Source organism: Zingiber officinale, chromosome 7A (genome assembly GCF_018446385.1).
Source record: "Zingiber officinale cultivar Zhangliang chromosome 7A, Zo_v1.1, whole genome shotgun sequence".
In the NCBI taxonomy this organism is placed as follows: domain Eukaryota; kingdom Viridiplantae; phylum Streptophyta; class Magnoliopsida; order Zingiberales; family Zingiberaceae; genus Zingiber; species Zingiber officinale.
Window position 1 is genome coordinate 138,057,636 of NC_055998.1, and position 10,639 is coordinate 138,068,274.

The 10,639-nt window shown below is 52.5% G+C and overlaps 1 protein-coding gene across 1 annotated transcript; it reads right to left on the reverse strand.

The window, feature by feature from the left end:
* Window positions 1–9,701: 9,701 nt before the first annotated feature.
* On the reverse strand, window positions 9,702–10,639 carry LOC122002800 (dirigent protein 21-like). Its single transcript, XM_042558136.1, has one exon. The coding sequence runs from the start codon at window positions 10,453–10,455 to the stop codon at window positions 9,799–9,801; it is 657 nt and encodes a 218-aa protein (XP_042414070.1). The 5' UTR covers window positions 10,456–10,639; the 3' UTR covers window positions 9,702–9,798.

Sequence of the window (10,639 nt, forward strand, 5' to 3'; positions counted from 1 at the left end):
CTAGTCGATGACGTGGATCTCCAGCTAGTCGTACGAAGCTCCGGCGAACCTGCACAGAAGTCGGACCGGGAAGGGGTTCCCGGCGGCGACCCTCCGACGCTCAAGTCAGGTAAGCAAGTGGTGGAAAAAGTAACTCCAAAGCTTGTAGAACGCGTACCTCCGGCGAAGTCTGCGGCTCTTTATATAGAGCGGTGAAAGAGCTTCTACACGCCCACCGAGGCGCGTACGTGTCCGCAGCCCATACCTCGGTATGTGTTTATCAGAAAGCTTACCTGACGCCATACTGCAACAGTCCCATCGCGCCTTCGATGGGACAACAGGACACCCTGTTGTCAGACTAGGAGTATGGCTTAGCCATACGACTTGACGGCTGTCAGCAGATGTTCCTGTCCCTATTTACCCACCGTCGGCCAGGACGTCCATCCGGCCGGCTAGACGAAGAGCGTCGTCCGGACGGCCCTAATTCCCTGCGTCGGCCGGGCGGTGCGCCCATTACGTCCTGCCTTCTCTTAGGCCTTCCGCTCGGTCATTATTTACTGTTTCATTGAGCGTCGGAACCCCGATCCCTGTCAGGGCGCCTTTTACTATCAAATGTTTACTGGCAGACCGATCGGCTTGCCCTTTTCTCATGAGTCCGGTCGGCTCACCCTTCTTCGACGGATCACCTGGCCTTTTGACCTCCACGTGGCGTTGACCCCTCGTTAGGGGGTCCCGGGCTCTTACCACCGGATCACACAAGTACTTATGTTGGGTCAAAAGTACTATTTTTATTTTTAAATTATAACAAAGAAAGATAATAAACTAACATAAAATTGTGCAACGAAGAGGAATAGTAATTAGAACTCCTGGCTGTGCGTCGAGCAGTTTTGATCAGTGGTACCCTGGCTGTGCGTGCGTAAACGAATCAAATAAGAAGGTCATCTACTTTTAAGAAGGTCATCTAATTTGGGTACACACACCAAGCTTTTCATTGTGCATAATGTATGTTTCATATTTATCCCATAAATGAACAAATAAGAAGGTCATCTACTTTTAAGATTAATTGACTTTGTGTGCATATATATTTCTGTAACTTTTGGCTATCACACTCAAATTCACAAGTATGAGTTTTTCCTAATTAGTATTCCTCTCAACGAAGAAGATAATGAAATGCTACAATTTAACCCTTGGTATCTCGTAGTTGCAGCATTGACTACTGATATAAACTGCTTACATGTGTTTCTCAACCCGCGGGCCAACCCAAGCCCATCGCGGGCTGACCCGCGCGGGTCGCGGGCCTAGGCGGGTCGGCCCGCAGCGGACTTGGGTTGATAAAATTTCAACCCAACCCACTTAAATTGTTTGGCGGGACGGGCCAACCGATGGGCCTAACCCAAATTGATGGCTCTAATCAGGCCTAGTAACAACAAAAAATAAAAAAATAAAAACAAGAAATAAAGAGAGATTTAGGGTTTTCAAAACCTCTGGTCCACCACTAGGAGTGCCAAAAATAATAATGGACACCATATTTTAACTCCTTGCAATTTTAGAAATTCATAGAAACTGAAATGGGTGCAATCAGAGCTTTCTAGGTCGATCAGTAAGTTTCGGTCAAAACCCACTGATGGACCTAGAGAGCTCCGATTGCACCCATTTCAGTTTCTATGGATCTAAAATTGCAAGGAGTTCAAATATGATATACATTATTTATTTTGACTTTTTATAGATGTTAACAAACAAAATTAAAGAATCGGCAAAAAAGCCCACATTAGACCTGATATGGACTCAAATCAAGCCCAACGTGGGCCTGATATGGAATGATATGAGACTCACGTTGGGCCTGATATGATTCCATATCAGGCCCAACGTGGACTTTTATGTCGATTCTTTGATTTTACTTGTTAACATATAAAAAAAGTCAAAATAAATAATGTACACCATATTTGAACTCCTTGCAATTTTAGAAATCCATAGAAACTGAAATGAGTGCAATCGGAGTTCTCTATGTTCATCAGTGGGTTTTGACCGAAACCCACCGATCGACCTAGAAAGCTCCGATTGCACTCATTTCAGTTCTTGTGGATTTCTAAAATTGTGAGTCCAAATATGATGTCCATTATTTATTTTGACTTTTTCAAATGTATTAAAATGTGATTACAAATTGACTAATGTTATTCCTATCTTCTGCCGACAGAGAAAAGAGAGAAATATAGTGAAGAAAAGAAAAACAGTAAAAAAAGTCAAATTATCAAGAGGGTAAAATAGGAAATGCATTTTAAAAAGTACGCTCTTTGGTAAATACCAAAGTAGTGTATGCCTTTTGGTAAATTTAGGGTGTGTTTGGTTTGCACGTTTTCATTTTCATTTTCTGGAAAACGCGCGTATTCTAGAAAACAGAAAACGACTTTTTGTCATTCTCTGTTTTTCTAGAAAACGATAGTCAATTTTTTAGAAAACGCGCGCGGAAAACACAAACCAAACACCGTTTTTCAGAAAACGCGTGTGATCCGGTGGTAAGAGCCCGGGACCCCCTAACGAGGGGTCAATGCCACGTGGAGGTCAGAGGGCCAGGTGGTCCGTCGAAGAAGGGTGAGCCGACCGGACGTATGACAAAAGGGCAGGCCGAGCGGCCTGCCCGTACACGTCTGATAGTGAAAGACGCCCTGATAGGGGTCGGGGTGCCGACGCTCAATGAAGTAGTAAATGACCGAGCGGAAGGCCTAAGAGAAGGCAGGACATAATGGGCGCGCCGGCCGGCTGGCGCCGGGAATTAAGGCCGTCCGGACGACGCTCTTCGCGCCGGTCGGCCGGACGGACGTCCCGGCCGGGCGGTGGGTGAAGAATAGGGACATCTTCTGACAGCCGTCAAGTCCTATGGCTAGGCCATACTCTAAGTCTGACAACAAGATGCTCTGTTGTCCCATCAAAGATGTGATTGAACTGTAGCAGTATGGTGTCAGGTAAGCTCTCTGACAGGTACATGCCGAGGTATGGGCTGCGGACACGTATGCGCCTCGGTGGACGTGCATTAATTCTTTCACCGCTCTATATAAAGAGCCTCTTCCTTCGCCGGAGGTACGCGTTCTTGGATTTTTGGAGCCACCTTTTGCTGTCCGCTTACCTGACTTGAGCGTCGGAGGGTCGCCGCCGGGAACCCCTTCCCGGCCCGACTTCTGTGCAGGTTCGCCAGAGATTCGTGCGACCCGACGGAGGCCTACACCATCGACTAGGAGTGCGCCACGTGCCCAGCGTCCTTTGGTTCGGCGATTCGGACAGGATCAATTTGGCGCTGTCTGTGGGAACGCTCCTGCATCCGAACGGAAACAATGGACGAGGCTGGACGACAACACACGGTGACGCTTTCGACGGAGGAACTCGACGCTCTGATCGAGATAAGGGCCGCCAAGCTTGTGGAGCAAAAACAGAAAGCAACGGCCGAGCAGCCGGAGAAGCAAGCAACGTCAGCGTCTGGTGGTCGAGCGGAAACACCACCGGCTACCGTTCTATTCCGTCGGGCCCTATTCCGGACACCTCCTGATGCTGTAGCAGTGAATCGCAATCGGGGATCTTCGTCAAATGAAATACCAATACGGGACAACAGAAAAGGCAAGGCCCTCCGAGCGGACGCTTCTCCCGGGAGCCACCGTCCCATTTCCCTCAAAAGCAGATACTTCATCTCCCGAATTCAACTTATAGCAAGCCCTCCTTCGGAATCTCAAGAGCGGGAGTTTGATGTCGGCGATGGATCGACCATATACGGTTGGGTGGACGAGCCGCCGAGCGGATGAAGATGGATTGACACTTGGATCCACCATGAAGCGCAAATTATCTCCAGCCTATCCGGGGCAGAGTGAAAGGTGCACCAATAGGATATGTGCTGTACAGTTTCCGTTTGGTTGTATATTTGAAATGTAGAAGACAAAATGTTATAATGTGCGCAATTGGCGTTATCGGCCGAGCGGCCTATCTTCATGGTGTATAAGATCTGAGCCAAGCGCTCGAGGCCGAAGGCCCCGAGCCATTCGGCCGGAGGTATAATATCTGAGCCAAGCGCTCGATGAAGAAGGCCTCGAGCCGTTCGGCTGAAGGTATAGTATCCGAGCCAAGCGCTCGATAACGAAGGCTCGTGGAGCAACAGGAGCGGAAGGCTCAAGTAAAAGGATAACGTAGCAGGCCGCCTCCACCTCTGGTGGGCCGAGCGGCCATGGCGGACCGACCGGGGAGTTTCGCCATCCTTCTGGCCTTGATAAATTTCGACGAGTACCCTGTATCCACCTCACTCCACGGGTATTCGGGAGTTGAGAAATTGAGTCAGATCTTATGCTGATCGGCAGGTTAGTCTTTCAGATATAGTTTCTTTCGAGCATAGAATTCATCGTAATTTTCCGAAAGAAGGCCCGTGCCGATCGACCGTGCGTATATCATCGGAGCTAAATGCTCGACGAAGAAGGCCCCGAGCCGTTCGGCCGGAGGTATAGTATCCGAGCCAAAGGCTCGACAATGAAGGCCCGAAGCCGTTCGGCCGGAGGTATAGTATCTGAGCCAATCGCTCGATGTCGAAGGCCTCAAGCCGTTCGGCCGGAGGTATAATATTCGAGCCAAACGCTTGACGAGGAAGACCCTGCGCCGTTCGGCCAGGAGTACAGTATCTAAGCCAAGCGCTCAACGAAGAAGACCTCGAGCCGTTCGGCCGGGAGTATGTTACTCGAGCCAAGCGCTCGACGAAGAAGACCCCGAGCCGTTCGGCCGGGAGTACGTTATCCGAGCTGGGTGAAAGGTGCGCTAAATGTAAATTTATATACATCTCGGTCGCCTATGTCATTGTAATGCAGGAAGCAAAATTAATTCAAAGGATGGCCAATGGGTTCGCCGAGCGGCCTATCTCCCTAATGTATAGTATCCGAGCCAAGCGCTCGACGAAGAAGACCCCGAGCCGTTCGGCCGGGAGTACGTTATGGCCAATGGGTTTGCCGAGCAGCGGTGTTAAAGTTAGCCTTAAATAGGCCGTCGAGCTCCGACGTTAAATATCGAGAGACGAGCCGGCGTCTATAAACGTCCGAGCGGAAGACCGTCGAGCTCCGACGTTAAATATCGAGAGACGAGCCGGCGTCTATAAACGTCCGAGCGGAAGACCGTCGAGCTCCGACGTTAAATATCGAGAGACGAGCCGGCGTCTATAAACGTCCGAGCGGAATACCGTCGAGCTCCGACGTTAAATATCGAGAGCGAGCGTCTATAAACGTCCGAGCGGAATACCGTCGAGCTCCGGCGTTAAATATCGAGAGACGAGCCGGTCTATAAACGTCCGGCGGAAGACCGTCGAGCTCGGACGTTAAATATCGAGAGACGCGCTGTCTATAAACGTCCGAGCGGAATACCGTCGAGCTCCGGCGTTAAATATCGAGACGAGCCGGCGTCTATAAACGTCCGGCGGAATATCGTCGAGCTCAACGTTAAATATCGAGAGACGAGCGGCGTCTAAACCGTCCGGCGGAAGACCGTCGAGCTCCGGCGTTAAATATCGAGAGCGGCGCCGGCAACGTCCGAGCGGAAGATCGTCGAGCTCCGACGTTAAATATCGAGAGACGAGCCGGCGTCTATAAACGTCCGAGCGGATAGCCAGTCACATGATACAATCAACGATAGCCTGGTTATACGGCTGAGCGGCTCGCTCATCAAAAATGTACGAAAAATCCCTTTGGGGGTAAGGCACAAAGAAAAAGTTGGTCAGTGAAAGTTAGGGATATTAGCATGTAAATGCCGAGCGGTTACGTCCAAAAACTTAGCGGTTGCGCGGTCGCATGATAGATGTAATTAAGACGATCGAATTGAGCCGGACGGAATCGTGGTGCCGAGCGGAAAGGATATAAAGAACACTTTGGCGTGACGAGGGAAAAATGCCTTGCTAAAACAGAAGTGAAAGGAGCAGAAGGTCATCTATTACTCATTAGGTAAATCAAACAAGTCATTACAGAGATAAGTTGGGCCAAACGGCGGGAATACAAAAAAGTTCATGAAAACGCTCCTCACGCATCAAAATCAAAAAGAGCGTCGGGGATGGAGTCCATCACGCTCGCGAGGTCCTCGGGGGGGGATGGTCAGCTCGGCAGGCAGGTGACCTTTGGTCTTCAGATAGCCCACCGCCGCCTTGATAGCCTCCTCGAAAGTGAGGGATATCTTGTCGGTAAACTTCTCTCCGAAGTCTTCCGAGCGGAGGAACGCCTTCCTCCCTTCTTCGGAGCGAGCCGACTCCCCCTCTTGATATTCTTTGAGCGCGGCGTGGGCAGCGTCGTTAGCGGCCTGAAGATCCTTCAAATCTCCATCAAATCTTTGGAGATCGGCCGAGCGGCTCTCTTTCTCGGTGGCTAGCAGGGCGTCCAAATCTTTGATGCGTTGTTCCAGCCCCCTGATCTCCACCTTCATGCGGTCCATATCATTGATGGCCTGTTGCTTCCGAGTGGTCGCCGTTTTGATCTCCTTATCTCGTTGCTTGATCATCGTTTCAAGCCGAACGACCTTGCTCGCCAAATCGGAAGCCCTTTTCCGTTCGGCATCCAGTAGTTTTTTGGCCTTCTCCGGAGCGGCCGTCGACTGCTCGGTACCCCCCGCAGCTTTTTGTTTTTTCAACTCGTCCTCCAGTTCGGCCAATCGATCGCTAATGGCGATCTGCTCCACTCAGTTCTGCTAGCAAATGTGGACAGGTTAAAAACATAATTTAAATACGCAAACAAAGAAACAGAGCATACCCCGGTGGCCTGTTGTAGATTGCTGTCGCCGAGCTGCCCGAGAATCAGCCTGGCTATTCGACGCCGAGCATCCACCCAAGCTTGGGCCAGAGGGCCTGTCAAGGTAATTTGCTGCTCGGGGACCACAGGCCGATCAGCAGCAGCCATGTACGCCTCCGAAGGAAGGCGCAGAACGGTTTTAATTAAATTCTGGCCGCTCGGCTCGCTCTTGGAAGCGTCGGCCTTACCGGACGGCCCACCGGTGGACGAGGAGGGAAGCTCGCCCAAGCGCCTGATACGGCGCAAAGTTCTTGAAGGGCTGGACGGCGGCACCTCAGAGCTGGCCCTCGGAGAACCACGAGGGGTCGGAGTACTCTCGAGGGAAACCGTCCCGGACAGCACCGGTGCATCCGCGCCCCGCTCGGGCTGTGACTCATCAAGTGTAGTTGAGGCAGATGCGGATTCCGGTCGTCGGCGCTTCCGAGTGCGTAGCGGCACGTCATCGGCCGAACGGCCCTCCACCTCGGCTTCGGTAGGAGGTTCTATGTCGCCCGCGGCCTCATCGTGAGAGGCAGGGGCGTCTGAGGCTTCGGGGACAGTTGGTGTCCCCTCACCTTCTTCACCGGCCGGATCAGCTGGAGAAAGGCCCCGTTCGGCGGCCTCCTTGTTCATCACCGCCTCGATCTGGGCGGCCTTCAATTTGAGCTTCTCGGTAGCTTTGGCGCGCCACATGACTTCAGCTGCAGAAGCAAAAAATAAATCAGTTAGAACAAAACAAACGGGAAGATAAGGGAACTTACTCATGCTGCAGGGCAGGTCGGCTGTGGTAGAGGACAAGCCGAATATGTGCATTACTCCCGGGAGGAGTAGCTTGTCAATATGATAGCGCTGGCCAACTAGCCGTTCGGCTGCATGAAGGTAGGCCGCGTCGCCTCTAAATTTGCCGAGCTCCGGTTGCGCCGGCATCGCCGTCTGCCACTTGGTCCGAAAAGTTGGCCGCTCGGGAAAACGTATATAGAAAAAATGCTCCTTCCAATGTTTGTTGGAGCTCGGCATGTTATCGAAGAGTACGAAACCTATCCTAGATTGAAAAACAAAAGTACCCCACTCGGCCTGCTTGGGATAGTAAAAGTAGTGGAAGATTTTTGGATCTAAGGGGATGCCGTTCAGTTTGAACAAAACTATTACTCCGCTCAGCAGCCTAATAGAGTTGGGAACTACTTGGCCGAGCGGAATACGGAAGTAATTGCAGACTTGCAGGAAAAATTCATGGGGTGGGAAGCGTAGTCCGGCCAGAAATTGGTCTCGGAAAAAAAGAACTGTGCCGATCGACGGTTCATGAGGCCGATCGGCTGGTGTGGCTAATACTATTTGGTGGTCGGAAGGAATGTCGTAATTCCGAGCGAGAAGCAACGCGTCCTCCTCATCAAAACGACTTTCCATGTTCGAATACCAAAGACCCGGAGCACCGCCGGTCGACTGCGAGGTGCTAGTCATGGTCGACAGACAAGGATACGGGACCAAAAAGGAAGGTTCAAGCAAGGAATGGAGGAAAACCGACTGAAGGAAACGATTAACAGAAAGAGGAAAACGTTGGGAACGAGAAGGAGGGTCTTACGAGCAAGAAAGATGATCGACGGGGGCCTGAGGGTTGCCGAAGAATCGAGGGGCGAGGTCGCAGGAGAAAAAAAAAAGCGAGCAGAGGAGCGCCGGATGAAGACGAAGCAACAAGGCGGCGGAAACGGTGTCGCGGGCTTTATATCGCCGCCCGGAAGCAACCTCCACCGTCCGATCCAGGTCGTCGATAACGAGGTCATCATCCAGCCGTCCATTTCAAATGGCGGTTGTCCCATCGGAAGTGACGCCACCGTCATACGCTGACAAACGCATGATCGCCACGTGTCAGCGGGATACTGGCCGCATTTAATGAGCTCCCCTTACCGTGCGCAGTGCACGTGATGAACAGTAGGGGAGAGCATAGGACATGGAGTTCAAGAGACCACAAGGCACGGACCAGATATCGCCGAACAGACGAGCATCATTAGGCCTAGTCGAGCGGCCCAATGCAATGATCGTTGTTCTGGCAGATCGGCAGTCCAGTCAGTCGGACTTCGCCTCCTTCGACTAGACTCGAGGGGGAGGCAAGTGATCCGGTGGTAAGAGCCCGGGACCCCCTAACGAGGGGTCAATGCTACGTGGAGGTCAGAGGGCCAGGTGGTCCGTCGAAGAAGGGTGAGCCGACCGGACGTATGACAAAAGGGCAGGCCGAGCGACCTGCCCGTACACGTCTGATAGTGAAAGACGCCCTGACAGGGGTCGGGGTTCCGACGCTCAATGAAGTAGTAAATGACCGAGCGGAAGGCCTAAGAGAAGGCAGGACATAATGGGCGCGCCGGCCGGCTGGCGCCGGGAATTAAGGCCGTCCGGACGACGCTCTTCGCGCCGGTCGGCCGGACGGACGTCCCGGACGGGCGGTGGGTGAAGAATAAGGACATCTTCTGACAACCGTCAAGTCCTATGGCTAGGCCATACTCTAAGTCTGACAACAAGATGCTCTGTTGTCCCATCAAATACGTGATTGAACTGTAGCAGTATGGTGTCAGGTAAGCTCTCTGACAGGTACATGCCGAGGTATGGGCTGCGGACACGTATGCGCCTCGGTGGACGTGCATTAATTCTTTCACCGCTCTATATAAAGAGCCTCTTCCTTCGCCGGAGGTACGCGTTCTTGGATTTTTGGAACCACCTTTTGCTGTCCGCTTACCTGACTTGAGCGTCGGAGGGTCGCCGCCGGGAACCCCTTCCCGGCCCGACTTCTGTGCAGGTTCGCCGGAGATTCGTGCGACCCGACGGAGGCCTACACCATCGACTAGGAGTGCGCCACGTGCCCAACGTCCTTTGGTTCGGCGATTCGGACAGGATCAGCGTGTTTTCCAGAAAATGAAAATGGAAAACGCGCGTACCAAACGCCCCCTTAGATTTTCACATGCGCCTAAATTGCCGTTAAATCTTTTATTATAATACAATAATTGGAAAATCTCGTTGATATTGAGATTTATAAACAAGAGAAGATAATATCACGTTCACAAAATTATCAGTTTTCCTCTTCCATTTTGCTCGTCAAAACATGGACGATGAAGATGAACAATAAAGGAAGGTGAACGGTGTAAGAAGCTGAGGAAGATGATGATGATCCTTCATTCGTGGAGGGGGCTGTGGCGGCGGTCAGGTCTCCCTGCTTGGAATTGCTCCCGGCGAGGTGCAACTCCCACTCCAACACAGCGTCGCCGGTGCTGATGTCGAGCTTGTGCGTCCTCGCGAGCACGTAGCCGAGGGCGAGGCGGAAGGCGCCGGAGCCGCCCACCACCGGCAGCTCCCGCACCGGCGCCGAGAGGAGGTCGTGGCCCACCACCTCCACCGTGCTCGCGTTGGCGAACACCAGGTTGAGGCTCAGCAGCAGCGCCGGCGCGTCGGCCCGCCGCGACACGAAGGCGTAGAACCCCTGCGCCCGGCCGACCGCCCGGGAGTCGGCGGCGGGCCCCTCCGTCAGCGGGTCGTCCACCACGAAGACGTCGCCGAAGCTGAAGCCGGTGGAGTTTGGCCCCCGCACCACCCGCACCGCGCTGGGGCTCGCCCCGCTCACCGTGTCGTGCATGTAGAATCTCATCGACGTCGCCGTCTCCGGCGCGGCCGCTGCTGCCGCCGCGGCGAAGGATAGTAGTAGGAGGAGGTTGGTTCTCAAAGAAGCCATGGCTATGACTTATCGACTTGCGATCTGCTGCTCTCTCCTCCTATGTCTCATATAATCGGAGGACAGAAGAAGGCGGTGGAGAACAGGCTGTAAAGGGCGAACAGCCAGTTTTTTTTTAAGCTTCTGAATGATAAGAATTGCTTCGCACTCACTGCTGTTCCCACCTACTACCGATCCCAACCTC

What these genes read in the sequence shown, in the direction of transcription:
- LOC122002800 (XM_042558136.1), bottom strand. Translation starts at nt 10,455, where the DNA reads ATGGCTTCTTTGAGAACCAACCTCCTCCTACTACTATCCTTCGCCGCG.